This window comes from Pelophylax lessonae, assembly GCF_965119305.1.
Source record: "Pelophylax lessonae genome assembly, chromosome: 7".
Classification (NCBI taxonomy): domain Eukaryota; kingdom Metazoa; phylum Chordata; class Amphibia; order Anura; family Ranidae; genus Pelophylax; species Pelophylax lessonae.
Window position 1 is genome coordinate 201,231,491 of NC_138774.1, and position 17,168 is coordinate 201,248,658.

General features: G+C 42.8%; 1 protein-coding gene across 1 annotated transcript in view; it reads left to right on the forward strand.

Moving 5' to 3' along the window:
* Positions 1 to 17,168, forward strand: part of FKBP15 (FKBP prolyl isomerase family member 15) — a 104,603-nt gene that overhangs the window by 55,984 nt on the left and 31,451 nt on the right. The window contains exons 13-19 of the mRNA XM_082263169.1: positions 710 to 815; positions 933 to 1,042; positions 10,644 to 10,755; positions 11,101 to 11,210; positions 11,295 to 11,408; positions 12,810 to 12,904; positions 13,233 to 13,335. Of these exons, the coding sequence (XP_082119295.1) occupies positions 710 to 815; positions 933 to 1,042; positions 10,644 to 10,755; positions 11,101 to 11,210; positions 11,295 to 11,408; positions 12,810 to 12,904; positions 13,233 to 13,335 (750 nt within the window). The remainder of the gene's footprint in view (positions 1 to 709; positions 816 to 932; positions 1,043 to 10,643; positions 10,756 to 11,100; positions 11,211 to 11,294; positions 11,409 to 12,809; positions 12,905 to 13,232; positions 13,336 to 17,168) is intronic.

Sequence of the window (17,168 nt, forward strand, 5' to 3'; positions counted from 1 at the left end):
TTGACTCGAGTATAAGCCTAGGGTGAGAATGCAGGGCGGCGGGCATGGTGCAGGAGAATGCAGGGTACTGGCATGGTGCAGGAGAATGCAGGGTACTGGCATGGTGCAGGAGAATGCAGGGTGATTGGCATGGTGCAGGAGAATGCAGGGTGATTGGCATGGTGCAGGAGAATGCAGGGTGACTGGCATGGTGCAGGAGAATGCAGGGTGACTGGCATGGTGCAGGAGAATGCAGGGTGACTGGCATGGTGCAGGAGAATGCAGGGTACGAGCAGCGGCGCGTGCGCGGTGACATTTAAAGCTTAAGCCCGTCGGAGCGGACAGGGATTTTTTTTTTTTTCCTTGACTGGAGTATAAGCCGAGGGGGACGTTTTCAGCACAAAAGTTTGGCCAAAAGTTATTAGATTTTTTTTTTTTTTTAATGGGATATGTTTTATAGCAGAAAGTAAAATAAATAGTGTTTTTTTTTTTTTTTTTTTTTTTTTAATAACCCAGTGATGAATAAATGCCACCAAACGAAAGCTCTAATTTGTGTAAGAAAAAAAAAATATATATATACATTTTTTTTTGTTTTGGGTACAGCGTTGCATGACTGCGCAATTGTTAGTTAAAGTAGCGCAGTGCCACATAACAAAACATGGCCTGGTCACGATGGGGGGTAAATCTTCTGGAGGGCAAGTGGATATTAATGCTGACATTCCTGTTGTAGGATCCAAACAGTCAGAGGATTTCTCCACATCCTGCTGCCCCTCTGCTTGTCCGGCCCACCCCACAGATCAGCCAAACTCCTCCTACAACTCACATCCCTGCTCTAGGTAGGTAGTAATTCTCTACATAATACATTCCCGTCTTCAACATTGCAAAACAAGTTCATTTGAATGTGACTAACAGTATTGTCGTCTGTGTTTTGTTGTCTTTTTTTTAATCGACAGTCCCTCAGCAACAAACAGTATCCGGTCTACCATCCTCATCAGCTGCTCTGTTACCTGTAGGACCCATCGCCTCTCAGACCCTTCCTCCTGGCCAGGCACATGGCTTTCAGGTATTGCAGAACAGATGATCCTCTCTTCTCACTGTCCTCTTTCTTTAATTTTGTTCTAAACCAGTTACATTCAAAAAGGCTCTATTTGAAGGACCAAATATATGGGAGCTTTATGGGTCAGATGAGGGAGATTAAAGTGATTAAGTCTTGTGTTTTTTTTTTTTTGTTTTTTTTTTTTTTACCACTTCCCGCCCGCCATATAGCAAAATGACGGCCGGGAAGTGGTTGCTCTACCCTTACTGGCTGTCATATGACGTCCAGCAGGATAGACTGCTCTGCGCGCCCCCTCACTCTGACACACTGCATCTCCGATCCTGGTAAAGAGACTAATGACATAGGCTCTTTACCATGTGATCAGCTGTGTCCAATCACACCTGGTCACATTATAAATAGGAAGTGCCGTTGATCGGCTTTCCTCAGTTTGTACCTGAAAGGCACCAGTAGAGGAGAGCTAATCGGTGGCTCTCCTGAGGTGGGGGGGGGGGTCTGTGCTGGTAATCGGAGCATTGATCACCAGTGCAGACCCCTGGAGGGTTGCCACTAGAGCCACCAGTGCTGCCTATCAGTGCCCATCAGTTCTGCATATTAATGCCACCCCATCAGTGCCTCCTCATCAGTGCCTGTCAGTGCGGCCTCATCAGTGCTCATCAGTGCAGGAAAAAAATGGATCTATTTTACAAAGTTTTTTTTTTTTTTTTTTTTTCAAACTATTCGGTCTTTTTTTATTTGGGTAGCAAAAAAGAAAAGACCTTGCAGGAGTCAAATACCACCAAAAGAAAGCTCTATTTGTAGAAAATATTGACATAAATTTGATTTAGGTACAGTGTTGCATGACAGCGCAATTGTCATTCAAAATGCAACAGCGCTAAAAGCTGAAAATTGGCTTGTGCAGGAAGGGAGTGAAAGTGCCCTGTATTGAAGTGGGTAAATAACCGGTTGCCGACCGCCGCACGACTATATACTGCGGCGGTCAGCCCCGGCCAGGCAGAGTGACGTATGGATACGTCACTCGCCTGTCACTGACTTGAGAGACAATTGCGGGCGGGCGCGCGCCCGCCACGGCTCGTTCACTGACAAGTCAGTGCGTGTGACCGGCGGACCCGATGTCCGCCGGTCACACTACGATCGTTCCAGTGAAGGGAGAAAGGCGGAGCGGCTTATGTAAACAAGCCGCCCGTCATTCTCCCTGGTGTAAAAATGAAGATCAGACGGTTCTACTATGTAGGACCGTTGATCTTTGTTTTTACACCAATAGCCATGTCCCTTTACAGTTAGAATCACGCCCCTAGGACACACTTAACCCCTCCCTGTCCAATACAGTTAACCCCTTCCCTGCCAGTGTCATTTTTGCAGTAACAGTGCATATGTATAGCACTGATTACTGCAGTAATGTCACTGGTACCTCCAAAAGTGTCAAAAATGTCAGTCAAGGGTCCGATCTGTCCGCCGCAATGTCGCAGTACCGAAAAAAAATCGCAGATCGCCGCCATTACGTGTTAAAAAAAAAAAAAAACACCAAAAATGACAAAAATCTTTCCCTTTGTTAGTAAACGCGATAACTTTTGCGCAAACCAATCAAAATACGCTTTTTGCGATTTTTTTTTTTTTTTTTTTTTTTTTTTTTTTTTTTTTTTTTTTTTTTTTACCAAACATATGTAGCATAAAACAAATTGGCCAAAAATGTTAAATTTTGATTTTTTTATGGGGAATTTCATATAAAAAAATGTGAAAAATATTGTTATTTTTGCAAAATTTACGCTCTTTTTTTGTTTATAGCGCATGATCAAAAAATCGCACAGGTGATCAAATACCACCAAAAGAAAGCTCTGTTTGTGGGAAAAAAAGAACGTCAAATTCGTTTGGTACAGCGTCGCACGACCACGCAATTGTCCGTTAAATTCACGCAGTAAAAAATCGCAAAAAACCCACTTGTCTTTTAGCAGCCAAATCCTCCGGGGCTTAAGTGGATAACAAACATGTTCTACTTGTCTCCTCTGTGCACTTTGTTTTGCACAGGCCAGTCTGGATCCTTCTCTTCTTGGGTCTCTCGTTGCTGCTCCTAGGCCCCTCCCTCCTGTCAAGTGCCCCCACATCAAGCAGCTTGCTATGGGGCACCCAAGCAGAGCTGTAGCTCTGTGTGTCAATTTAGGTGCCTGTTTTTGCTGGGTGGTGAGTCTGGAGGGGTTCTCTCGCTCTCTCTCTCTGCTGAGGATCGCTTGGTACTTGTGCCTAGCGACCGGGTGGCACTGCCAGTGTGATGGGGGGTTGTCCTTTGCAGTGTTTTACACTTTGTATGGTCCCCCTGGTAAATCTGAGTCTTCGGAACACATCTCCCCACCCGATCCCCTCTCTGAGGATGCAGGGCCCTCCGGGCCCCAACCATCCATTGATGCACTGACGGCGGTCCTGGAGTCCTTTATGTCCCGGGTGGAGGTGGTTTGCGGGAAACGGGCTAGCAAAAAGCTTCATCTGTCTCATCAGATCCTGAATCTGATTCAGCCCCCCGCGCATGTGAGTCACCCTGCTGGGTCTGCAACCACGCGCCCGGATTCCTCCAGGTCTGCAACCGCACACGAAAAGGTACTGGTGGAAGCACTGATTGTATCTGTGCATGAGACCTTGAAGATGGAGGACGTAGCTGCAACGGAGACGCAGGTTCACTTTGGCACTCACAAGCCATCCAAAGCTGCAAAGGTGTTTCCTTTCCCCGCCTATTTTGACAGAATTTTCGCTAAAGAGTGGGGACGACCAAAGCGTCCGCTTGGGGTCCCTAAGTGCTTTACTAGGCGTTACCCCTATGAGGAGTCCCTTATTAAGAATTGGACTGTTCCACCGGTGGTGGACCCTCCAGTTTGCAGATTGAGCAATGCAACCATGATTCCGGTTGAAGAGTCCCCGGCCTTTAAGGATCCGGCTGACAGGAAGGCGGAGGCTGTGGACCGCAATATGTACACTCTGGCTGGTTCGACACTGAGGCCGGTATTCACCATTGCCCTGGTTTCGCAAAATCTGACCAAGTGGGCTAAGCTTTTACGCGGTGACCTGGAGGAAGAACAGCTCCCCCCCTGCCTTTGCTGAGCTGGCGGACCAGTTGCTAGGTGCTGCAGTTTATCTGTGACGCCTCTGTGGATGCGGCTGCCCTAGTGGCGCAGCTTTCTGTTTCTGCAGTGGCCCTTCGGCGTGTCATTTGGCTCAAATGCTGGTCTGCGGACTAGACTTCTAAAAAGGCCTTGACTGAACTTCTCTTTCAAGGAGATCGCCTGTTTTGGAGCTACTCTGGATGACATAATAAAAGGTCTCACGGGGAAGAGTACCTTTCTTCCACAGGCTACTAAGGGCAAGGAACCTCATTGTAGACGTAAGCCTTCCTTCTCAGCTCCTAAGATGTTTACAAGGGCTCAAAGCCTTTCAGGGCCTCCTCTGGAGTATCCAAACGAACCTGGTCTGGCAAACTGAGAGCGGGCTTCTCCAAACTTGCGGACAAGGCTCCATCAGCATGAATGTGCACCCTCACCTGTATCGGGGGTGGGGGGATGTTTATACTGGTTTCCAGCCCCGTGGATTTTCCTGGTACAAGACAAGGGGGTTCACAAAGTAATTCGGTCCAGCTACAAGATCAAGTTTTGCTCTTGTTCCCCCAGCGAGGTTCTTTCCTTCCAATTTGCACCTGTCCCCGGACCGCTTACATGGTCTGTTTGGGGCAGTACAAGACCCGTTGCTTCAAGGGGTGATTTGTCCCTGTTTCGTCTTCAGAATGTTTTCAGGGTTTTTACTCAAACCTGTTCACAGCTCCCAGGAAGGAAGGCAAAGTGTGTCCAATTCTGGACCTCAAGGCTCTGAACTGCTTTGTGCGGATGCAGAAGTTCAGAATTGAGTCCATTCGCACAGTGGGTGCATCCTTGCGTCAGAGAGATTTTCTTGCCTCTATCGACATCGAGCATGCCTACCTTCACATGCCAATGTATGCCAGTCACCAGTGCTTGGTTTGTTCAGTTGTGTCTCCAGTGGTGCATCCCCGAGGTGGATCTGTTGGTGTCTTGGCTCAACAGAAAGGTGCAGAGGTTTGTGGCTCGATCAAGGCATCCTCTGGCAGACACCACAGATGCACTGGTGGCCCCGTGAGGTTAGTATTGTCTGATTTACGCCTTCCCTCCTCTCCAGATTCTGTCAAGACTTGTACATAGGATAGAGGCAGAAGGAATTCCAGGTCATCTTCGTGGCTCTGGACTGGCCTTGCCATGCTTGGTACACCAATCTGGTGCAGCTGTTTGCAGACGTTCCTTGGAAGCTTACACTCAGGTAGGATCTACTGTCCCAAGAACCGATCTTCCATCCTGCTTTACAGTCGTTGGCTTTGACGGCTTGGCTGTTAAACGCCAGGTGCTGAAGGATAGAGGTTTATCTAAATCGGGAATTCCTACACTGTTAAAAACTAGGAAATCTACTTCTAGAAAGATCTACCATCGTATGTGAAAGACGTACAGTGCGCGGTGTAAGTCTCTTGGGGTTCATCCTTGCTCCTCCTCGGTGGCTCAGATCTTGACTTTTAATGGGGGGGTTGAACAGAAATTTGCTTTGAGTACCATCAATGGCCAGGTGTCGGCTTTGGTGGTCTTCTTCCAACGACTTTTGGCCACACACTCCCTGGTGCGTACCTTTCTTCAGGGTGTCTGACATTTTGGTTCAGTCTCCGTTGCCGCCTTGGGACCTCAATTTGTTGCTTTCAGCCCTCCAGAAGCCTCCCTGGAGAGCTTCTGGATCTCTCTTCAGGAGATTCCCCTGCTTATACTGTCCCAGAAGGGGGCCTTTTTGCTGGCTATCACCTCTGCACGCAGGGTGTCGCAACTGGCAGCGTTATCCTGTCATTTACCTTACCTGGTGATTCAGAGATAAGGTGGTTCTTGGCCCCTGTCTGTTGTTCCATCCAAAGGTTGTCTCTGATTTTAATTTGAATGAAGACCTTGTGCCTTGTGTTGCCTTCCCTGTGTCCCAGGCCTAAACATCCTAAGGAAATTGCCTTGCATGCCTTCGATGTGGTTCGGGCAATTATGGTGTACCTGGCAGCTACGGAGTCTTTTAGGAAGTCAGACTCACTATTTGTACTCAATAATGGGCCTTGTAAAGGGTTGTTTGCGACTATTTCCAGATGGATCAGACAGACAGTGATGCAGGCTTTTTTTTATCAAGGGTCAGGTTCCTCTTTACCCTGTCAAAGCGCACTCTACTAGGGGGCTTAGTGTCTCATGGGCCTTCCGTCATCGGGCATCAGTGACGCAGGTTTGCAAGGCGGCCACCTGGTCGCCTGTGCACACATTCACAAAGTTGTATAAAGTGGATGTGTTGGCATCTGCAGGTGCTTCTTTGCCAGCTGCTGTTGAGAGGACCTGATCCTCTTTGAGGGTGTATTGTTTTTTTCAGGTGGGCTCCAGTTGTTTTGGTTGAGCTCCTGTTGCCTGGTTGTTTTGGTTGAGCTCCTTTTGCCTGGTTGGCTACTGTTTAGCCTTGGGAATTTTTTTGTTGTTCCCACCCCTTTGTTTGACACTGCTTTGGGATGTCCCAATGGTTATGGAGATCAGAAGCGGTGTCCCTCAATGAACGAAAGAGAAAATGGGATTTTTGACTTACCGTAAAATCTATTTCTCTGATGTTCATTGATGGAGACAGCACCAACCCCTCTGTGAAGTTGTAATTCTTCTGACACTGCTTGTAACTAAACTGAGTGCCTAAAGCAGAGACGGGGAGTATACCCCCTGGGACTGTCCATGGGCGTAGCCAGACTTTCTTTTTTCTGCCTAGTGTCCTACTCCGGTAGGGGGCAGTAATACCCAACAGTTATGGAGATCAGAAGCTGTGTTCGTCAATGAACATCAGAGAAATGGATTTTACGGTATGCAAAAAATCCCATTTTACTCACTGAACTACCACTCAATTTATAACATTTGTATCATGTGTTTTTTCTCGATTTTTGGTTGATATTCTGTCTCTATCATTTAAAACACATCTATGATAAAAAAAAATAATTTCTTTGTAAGTGGGCAAACTTACAAAATCTGCAGGGGATAAAATAATTATTTTTACAAATAATATTTGCTCTTAGACCTGCTAAATATCTAAAGCTGCTAACACATTTGTTTATCACAAACACAATACACAAAATATAAAAATGCAGTGCTTTCCTATTTAAGTATATAGTGCACAAAAATGTCCTTTTATCCTTTGAAGGAAAACACTCAGTCCATAGTAGGGAGAATGGGAAAAGCAATCCCGAGTAGAAACTGCCACCTCCACCATTTACACACAAGGCCTCTTACCAGAAGCTGTTAACCACCCTATTACAGAGGGTCAAAACACGCATTGGTAATAACCAAAATGGCTCCAAACACGATCCCTTTCCTCAGTCACCCAGTTAGAAAAAGCTGCTTCCAGAGTCCAACAATCATGCAGAGGAATATTGACACTCTATCGTAGATCGCCAGGGGGCATATCTCAATGAAGAAAATACAGCCTCTGCAGTGCAATAAGTTACTTAAAAGTTTATTGAATATAAAAAAGCCACTCACCTGGTTGTAGCAAATAAACAACATTGGTAATCCACATGGAGAGGTTTCCAACCCAGAAGATGGTCACACTTCGCTCCGTTCCAGTGTCGCAATGACTTCACACGCCAGGCTCCACCCTTTGCATTTTGTCATAAGAAAGACATTGTCAGGGGCTACCCGATTGCATGCGCACTTTAAATAGTCTGAGGTGGAGATACAATTGTGTTCCAAATGTGGTCAAATTTAAAACCGGAAGTATTCGGTACCCATCCCTTTGCCAAAAATAGGAAAGAAACCAAAAAAGATTCCTGGATCTGGAACAGAGCGGAGTGCTGCTATCTTCTGGGTTGGAAACCTCTCTGTGTCGATAAGCAATGCGGTTTGTTTGCAAAAACTATGTGTTTTTTTTTCTTTTTAAATTAAATAAAATTTTATGTAACTTATTGTATTATGAAGAGGTTGTATTTGCTTTATTGAGGTATACCCCCTGACGATCTGCGATATGCGTGTCCATATTCCTCCGCATGATTATTGGAATCTGGAAGGAGCTATTCCTGACTGGGGAAGGGGATCGTGTTTGGAGCCGTTTTTTTTTTTTTTTTTTTTTTATTACCAATGCATGTTTTGACCCTCTGTAATAGGGTGGTCAATAGCTTCTGGTTAGAGGCAGTGTGTGTAGCTGGTGGAGGTTATGGTTCTACTCGGGATTTCTATTCCCATTCTCTCAGTTAAGGACAGAGTGTCTTCCTTTAAAGGATAAAGGACATTTTTGTACACTATAATCCTAATTAAGGAAAGCAGTGCATTTTTATATTTTGTCTTCAAATTGAGCATCTTTGAATGGTTTCTAATCTTTCACTGTATTTAAGATTTTCCATCTTTTGATTTATTTGCCTGACTCTTAAGCTGGCCATACACTAGCCGAAAAATCGTTCAAACTCATTTTCAAAAAACGAAAAATTGGCCGTGAGAGCAGACGATTGTGCCATCATGTAATGACCTAATTTCGAACGATAAATTATTCAATGGATGTTTTTCGTTCAGTTTGTCATATATGCCTACTGCAAACAGTTCGACCGAGAAACACACTAACCTTTCAATTTATCGTTCGTTCTTTCGGTAGAATTTTCCAAACTGTTCCTTCGATTTTTCGTCTCTGAAAAGTTAAAAAGGATTTTCTATTTGTTCCCATTAATCGAACGAAAGACGAACGATCGGACCAGATGACAGATTTTTGAACTGTTTTTCAGCTAGTGTTTGGCCAGCATTAGTCTTCTCCAAATGCCCATTTACAATGTGTTAGTCAGAACTGGAATCCATACTCTATGTATAGGATTCTGACTTAGAGCTGAAACAACTAATCGATTAATCGATTATAATCGTCAACTAATCGATTATGAAAATAGTTGTCAACTATTTTTGTAATCGATTAATCGGTCAGCTTATTAGTTGTCCTGCATACAGAATGCATTATTTGTTTACATATCAGAAAATACAGTGCAACACACATACAGCTCAGTAAACCACCCATACATGTCAGTAGATGACAGAGAACTTGTGAATGTGTGAGGAGCAATGCCTCATGGGAAATGTAGTCCTGGGCAAGAGAAGGAACCAAGGGATTCTAAAGGCTGAGTTTTTTTAACCTTGCTATAGGGACACTCTGTACAGTACTATACTTTGCTGCTTCCTATAGGGGCACTTTGAAGGCAGGAGGGTCCAGAAGTCCCGGGGGGGGGGGGGGGGCGCAGAAGAGGAGAATCAGTGCTGCTCTGTGAAAAATCATTACACAGAGAGGATAAGTATGATAAGATTGCTGTTAAAAAGTAAAAAATCCAATGTTTAAAATCACTTTAAGGGCTCTGTGCTGGGAAGATGAGCATCTGAACCCAGAGAAGGTGGAGGCCGATAGACTAGAGGTGATATAAGGCATTACAATTACATTTAAAGTAAAAGTTTACTAGTATTGTGCATTATATTTAAAATGATTATATCCATGAAAAAAAAAAAAAAAGTCTCAGCTTTTAGTACTACTTTAATATATAAATGTTATTTTCCCCCCTCCACCCTTCATAGAGCTTCATGTCTGACTCCCAGTTAAAATATCCTGCATATCCGACTTCTGGGCATATTTTTTTTATATACATACACATGAAAAAAAAAAAAGCATGCTGCTGCTACTAAAGGTCTTCTGCTGCCCATACATGTATTGGATTTTTGGACAAAAATATTTGCATCTATATTTGTTCAAAAATGATTTGTATATTCGTTTAATGGACGAGTGTTGTTTGAAAATTCCACTTGCTTTGAACAATAAATTTTAAAATGAATAAAACTTCTGAGCAAAAACCACATACACTATTTGAAGATTTGTTTGATCGAGAAGTTTTCTATTCTGTTCCTTCAAATTTTCCTGTCACTGTGTGGTTGACAACGAACACCGAATACACTAATGGTTAGAAAAAAAATCGGATGAATGTTTTTTAAAAAATGTAGTTTGTGTATGGCCAGCATAAGTGACAGCAGGCACAGGGAGCTTGTATCAAACTACCCGCCTATTAATAAGGGAGTCTATCATGATTATATACCAATCCGGTCTGAAAATTTGCAAAACAATGTTTTAGGTCTTTTAAAAATATTGATCTCGGAGTCTGATATATACCACATTTAAACCTCCAATAATACATATATCTGTTTCAGAGTGGATTAAATATCCAACTATATAGCTGGATATTTATATTTACCTCTGCATATAGATATTCAAGAATATTAACTAAATTATACACTTTTTTTTTTTTTTTTTTTTTTTTTTTTAGGTTTCTATCCGATTAGTCGATTAATCGAAGCAATAATCGACCAACTAATCGATTATGAAAATAATCGTTAGTTGCAGCCTTAGATTCTGTATATGTAGGTTTTCTATTTCCCATGTATTTTTGCTATTGGTTAAGCTAGATGCATTTTTTGTCTTTTTTTCAACCCAACTATATAGCCATGGGGATGCTTCTTCAACCCAGTCCTAATGCCCTTTTACATGAATTCAGTGAAATGTTCTTTTTCAGCCATACTCTGGAATCCAGTATGCATACACACAGAACCCCACCACCGGAACCCAGCTGCAGCCAGTTGGACATGTCTACCCTGCCCCTGTGCAGCAGCCAGCTCCATATCAAGGTACAAAGGACTGTTCTTAACATTTAGGCTTTTGGGATAAAGAAAAATCTTTAAGAAACAGCTTCAACTGAAACCATTCTGTTCATTTGGGTGGCGTGTTGCAAAGTTGGCTTTTTAACCTGGCTTTTGCTTTTGTGCTGGAACCTGACAGTATCTTCATTGCGCTCTGCCCATATTACACAAGACAGAGGAGTTGACCCTCAGGAATACTACATTTAGAATTTTTGGGAGCAGATTGTTCTCCTACCTCCTCTTTGGTTGAAAAGAGTGTTTCTCATTTAGACTTGTAGAGAAAGTCTTGTGTTACCAATCTGACCTTGTCCTCAACAAATCTTCCTTATCCAGCCTCAGGTGACGTCACCTCCTTCTTGATGACAGAAGCCCGACAGCATAACACAGAGATCCGCATGGCCATCAGCAAAGTTGTCGACAAGATTGACAACTTGGCCTCTAAAGTATGGAGTATTTCCTAATTGTTGTTTTGTGCTTTTTTCCTCTGAGCCCCTGCCATCTTCTCATGTCTTTGTCCATCTGTGCAGGTGGACAGTCTGCAAAGGGAGAGCTCGGCTGGAGCATCACATCTCCTCCCAGGAATTTCATCCATCACTATGGAGAGCGCCATGATCATGAACAACATTCAACGCATCATTCAGGTAACCAAGCTAGAATCTTCTGGTACCACCAATGTAAGCCCTTATATGAGTTCTATAGAAAATAATTATATATTTTTTCTTGCACATGGAGCAGGGCTGTGTACTCATTTATGCATCTCAGCTGATTAAATCAACTCTGTAACTAAAAAAGCTTTAAAAAAGCCCAGCCTGCAAACATAAGGGTTCATGTTTACTTACCTGTCCCGCTGCTTGCGCTGATACTATTAGCTCAAGCTTAGTTTCAAAGCAACGCTTTAAAAAAAAATCTAAAGCAGCTAACATTTTCAGGTGTGTTGGATACCTGATCTCCCATTGTGCGCTGTGGTTCTTTTTCACTGGAACATTATGGCACTACAGGACACAGTGGGGGTTATTTATTAAAACTGAAGAATTCAAAGTCTGGTGCAACTTTGCGTTGTAACCAGTCAGCTTCCAAGTTTTTTTTTTTTTTGTCAAAGTTTAATTGAACAAGCTGAAGTTAGAAGCTGATTGGCTACCATGCACAGCTGCACCAGATTGAGTGCACGGATTTTAGTAAATCTACCCCAGTATGACCTACCGGCAGATGGAACGAGGGTGTGCAGTGAGGCACCAGGCATTTGACGCTCATAAACGTATGTCGGTCGCTGAAGACTATACAGCCAGGCTAAACAGACTAGTAGTTATAGCGCGATAAAGAGGTTGTTTTACTAAAAAAGGAGAGTGCAAAATCTGGTGCAGCTGTCACTGTGCATGGTGGCCAATCGGCTTCTAATTTCAGCTTGTTCAATTCATCTTTGACAATAAAACCTGGAAGCTGATTGGTTTCTGTGCAGAGCTGCACCCAATTTTGCACTCTCTCGTTTTAGTAAATCAACCCCAAAGTCTCTAAGTTCTCAAGGCTGTTTAGCCATTCTAAGACTAATTAATAATATCTTAGTAATGGGGTGCTCTAAACTCAGTGGGTTAATTTCTAACCTGCCCAAAACTACAATCATTGATAGGTCAAGACTAAGTACGGAAAAAATAGTATGTATACCATAAAACATCCTTTATGCTGTAAATCTTTTATACATTTTCCAAAGTACACATCTATCTTTTCCGCCAGCCACGCATGTGGTAACTCCCCTTTTTTCCTGTTTTGTACACACAAATATAAGTGTTTTAGAAAATGTTATTTCATTTACTTTGGGTGTGGTCAATTTATGGTATGTCTTTTTCAAGTCTCCAGTCATTGGGCCCAGCATGTAAAACATATTCAGATGTCTCACTGTCAGAGTTGCTTTAGAAGTCAAAATGAGGTTAAACTGTAATTTATATGCATATCAAATCTAAATTCAGAATTTTGGGAGGACAGAGCTTTTGGATAATAGAAAGTGAGGAAAAATAATGGAGATTTTTTTGTTCTTCTGTGTGTTTCAGGAAAATGAGCGGCTCAAGCAGGAGGTTCTGGACAAAAGCAGTCGCATAGAGGAGCAAAATGTAAAGATTGGCGAACTTCTAAATCGTAATCAAAGGTAAAATGGCATCTTTTCTGTATTGTTTGTGCTAGCTGACTTTGCTGAACATGGAACTCCACTAATTTTCAATTACCTCCACAGCCAGCTATCAGCACTTTCCAGCATGTTTGCAGATGTTTTTTTCTCAAAAACACCACACTAATTTAAAGGCTTACAAACCACTTTTAAACACTTTATATCCATTCTTGCACCAGAGGAAGACTATTCAAATGTCTTTAAGGGAGCCTGGAGATACCCCGAACACACACGCGGAATATAAACTCAATGCAGATAGGATGGAAACTGAAAGAGCTCTGTGCTTATTAATGACTCCTTTCTCTTGCAGGTATGTAGAGCAAAGCAACATGTTAATGGAGCAGAGAAATGACTCTTTAAAAACCTCAACCGAGAACACACAAGTCAAACTACTGAACGCTATGCAGGAAAAGGTAAGTTAGCACTGTGGGTGTCACTGAAATTCTTCTGAAAATGATAGTTGTCACTGGCTGCAGTACTTGGAAATACTGATGTGGAACATGCATTCAAATAGAAAAAGCCAGTGTTAGGTCAAAACTCCTGTTTTCTTGTAACTCAGAACATACAATAGCCTTTAAAGCTGAACTTTAGACAGACAAAAAGACACCGACTCATTCAATTATTTGTTCATAAAAACAAAACAAAAACAAATCATTGGGTAATTTTTTTTTTTTTTTTTTTTTTAATAAGGTAGTTTTTATATTTTTTTTTTTATCAGAGTATACAAAATAACAAAAATAAAAATTGAAAGGACATCCTGAAAATAAAAAGTCCAAAATAGCATCAATACAGATACTGAATCCTGTGCATAACAACTATATGGGTATCCAGTTTATTACACCCAGGTAGCAAAAATATTCTTAGCAAGAGCACATTATACAATATGTCCAACATCTCTCTATAAATTTTAAACAATGATATGGTATAATCCCTAGAGGGCAAGTGAGGAGACGAGTATGCGTAAACAATATGAATTGTCCTCCCATGTCCAAGGGGTGAGAAAGGAGTCTGATAGGGAGGATGATAGCCAAAGAGACCACACTTTTGAAATTTTTTAGGGCAGCCCCTATGGTATGTCTGTTTTTCTCTTTCTAATATAGCGTTAAAAGCATTTTACCAGTGAGCATATGTGGGGTGGGAGCAAGAAGACAACCACTTCTGGGCTATAAGGTTATGAGCAAGGAAAAATAAGCAGGTCAACAATAACATGGTTTTCGATGGAACAGAGTCCTCAGGTAAAATCCCTACCTTAGAATCTGGGGGTAGAGAAACTGAATGTAAATCTTGAGCTGTTTGAAAAATGCTAGACCAGTATCTAAATAGTTGAGGGCAGCAGCAATTTTTTTTTTTTTAAGTGACTAATGTAACTGCCTGATAACTGACTTTGGTATTAGCCTATTACAATCTCCTGTACGGGGCTCAAACTGGGAGAGAGAAAGCAGCACTAGGAGCCAATCAGGTGCATGTTAACAAGGAACATGCTTATAGGAGGAAATAACAGATTGGTATTGCCTAACTGCGGTACAGAAAAGTGAATGTCCATGCAAATATACAGAAATACTAAAAATCCTTTGGCTGGTTGAACATCTTTTATGCATCTATTTCATCTGTTTATTTAACTGTTGCCTATGAGTGGCATACCATTCCTTTTCTGTTGTCCATTGAAATGTGAAAGCCAAAGCATTGTGGAGCCATATCAACTAGTTGGAGTATTGCTGCAGTAAAATGTTTAAAGGATAAGTTCACCTTTTTGTTTTTGTACTTTTCAGCATTTAAAGCATTGCACCCATGATCAGTGATTGCTGGTGCAATCTGTAAGTCCTGCAGACTCTCAGTAAATTTTCTGCTCATACCGCTGATACAAGCAGGCAGTTACTGAATGGCAGGAGGATCATTGAGCTAAGAGAGAGCTCACCAGCTCCCTCGCAGTTCATTGAGAGTTACAAGCGGTCAGCAGCTGAGGCTGACTGTACTTGTAGCCTAATTAATTCACAGTTTCCTGTGAATGAATGATGCGGCCGTGTGGGCGTAGCCCCGCACGGCCATGATGTTCTCAAATTTTGAAAGAAGGTGCATTGCTAAGATACCCCGCCCCCGCTGCCACAAAGTCGGGAGCACTGGTGTCAGGCGGTTGCTGAATTGGAGCATGTTGCATGTAAGACTTCATGTACACAGGATATTTGAAAACCTCTCCTGAACACTGGAACTTGACAGCTAGTAACCGACGGTTAAAAACGTCCGTTGTGCCATGTCTACACGCCGTGTTTATGCTCTTTTACCGGCGTATGCGTTTTAGAAGCATTTTTACATTATAAAATGGTCAGAAATGTGTCCCCATTAAAAGCACCTATAAAAAAAATGCTTCTAAACGTGAGTTACCACGTTTAGATGCATTTACAAGCTGTTACAAGCATTTGGCATTTCAAATGCCAATAAACTTGCATCTGAATGCATTTTTTTGCTTTAAAAAAAAAAATGCCACTAAACTCAACTGCCTCTAAACGACTTTAAACGTCTCAGTGTACATAGACAGATAAGATAACATAGAGGAGAGTTCAGGGGCTGCTAAAAAAAAATCGCCCAACTGCTTCTAAATGTCCATTTATCAGTAGCAGTGTACATGAGGCCATAATCCCTAAATATGTGTGTAGCATGTAACCTGCTCCTAAAGGTGAATTTAGCCTTTAAAACAGAGATTGTAGGGTGTGTGGCCTGGAGCAGCATGCAGTAGGACCTGAGTGACAGGAGCTCCACAAGCACAAACTCTGTTATAACTAATTCTGTGAGGCCACGATCCTTAAAACAGCTCACATCTGCACCTGGGGGCTCCATATACCACCTGGTCATGTCACCACCTAAAAAAAAAAAAAAAAAAAAAAAGCAGATTCCACGGCCAAGCTGGACACATTTCGCAGACAGGACAAAGTACTCCCTACACAAGATGGCCGCAGAGGTGAGCTCAAAGGGAGCTGACACCGCAAAATTCCTGGAAGCCATATCAACATGCCAAACGACTCTCGCCACGAAGATCCAGGAGGTGAAAATAGACATTTCCCAGGTAAGACAAAATTTGCAGAATCTTCGTGAGAGAATGACTGACGCTGAGAACGGATTGAGCAGCATGGAGGATTCTCTTCTCCCGCTGCAAGACAAATCCGATGGTCTGCAACTCCAAGTGAGTCAGCTATTGCAGAAGCATGGCAACACTGAGAACAGACTCCGCTGCAGAAACCTCCGATTTATCGGCTGCTTGAGGGAGCAGAGGGACTTGATCCTTCTACCTTCCTCGAGCAATTATTTATCAAAACCTATGGCAAAGAGGCCTTCTCTCCTACTTTTGTGGTGGAGAGGGCACATCGAATGTCTGACAGACCCCCGCCTCAGGGGGCACCACCATCCACGTTTATAGCCAAACTCCTAAACTATAAGGACAGAGACGTGGTCCTCCGGCTGGTAAGGGAAAGAGGTAACATCCCATTCGGAAATTTTAAAATCACAGTTTTCCCTGACTTCTCGGCCGAGGTTCAAAGACGCAAGAATTTTAGCAAGGCTAAATGACAGCTTAGAATCAAACCTATAAAATACACCATGCTGTTTCCAGCTCGCCTCAGAGTGGAGGGAGAAGACCGCATGCCCTTCTTTGAAGACCCTGAAGCTGTCATTATCTGGCTCGAGCACCAAGAAGCGAACAGATAAGTCGATTTATTGGTCCTTTTCCTTCTCTCGCTTTAATTCTGGCCTTTCATGGAGTACTTAACAAAGACTCATTCTCTTCTTGCCTTGATGGGATGGCCTCCCCCAACACCCTGATAATATTAAGCTACGTTTCCTGGACACGGGCCATCACCCCTTTCTGCATACTCTGCAGGAACCCTCCAAGCTGCCCTAAGTCACCAGGGAATTACTCTCAATTACCTACTGCTTACCTTGGAAAGACCCTGTCCTTTGCACCTGTGATGTACGAACTTGCTGGGCAACGTTTTATATCTAGTACAAATCGGATAGCAGTGGAGAGAGACCAGTTCTGGCCCCACACTATATTGGGCAAATATATGTTCACACTACCCCTACTGGTGGAATTGTTCACTTGAAGCCCACCTTAGATTGTGGGTAGGGTTCTATGGTGTGTTCTCTAATTCAGCGAAGAACACACTGTATGATTCCCCATATGCTGGGGAATCATACATGGGATACTTGCAACATCTGTATTTAGAGCACTACACTACACATGCTACGTATAATCCTT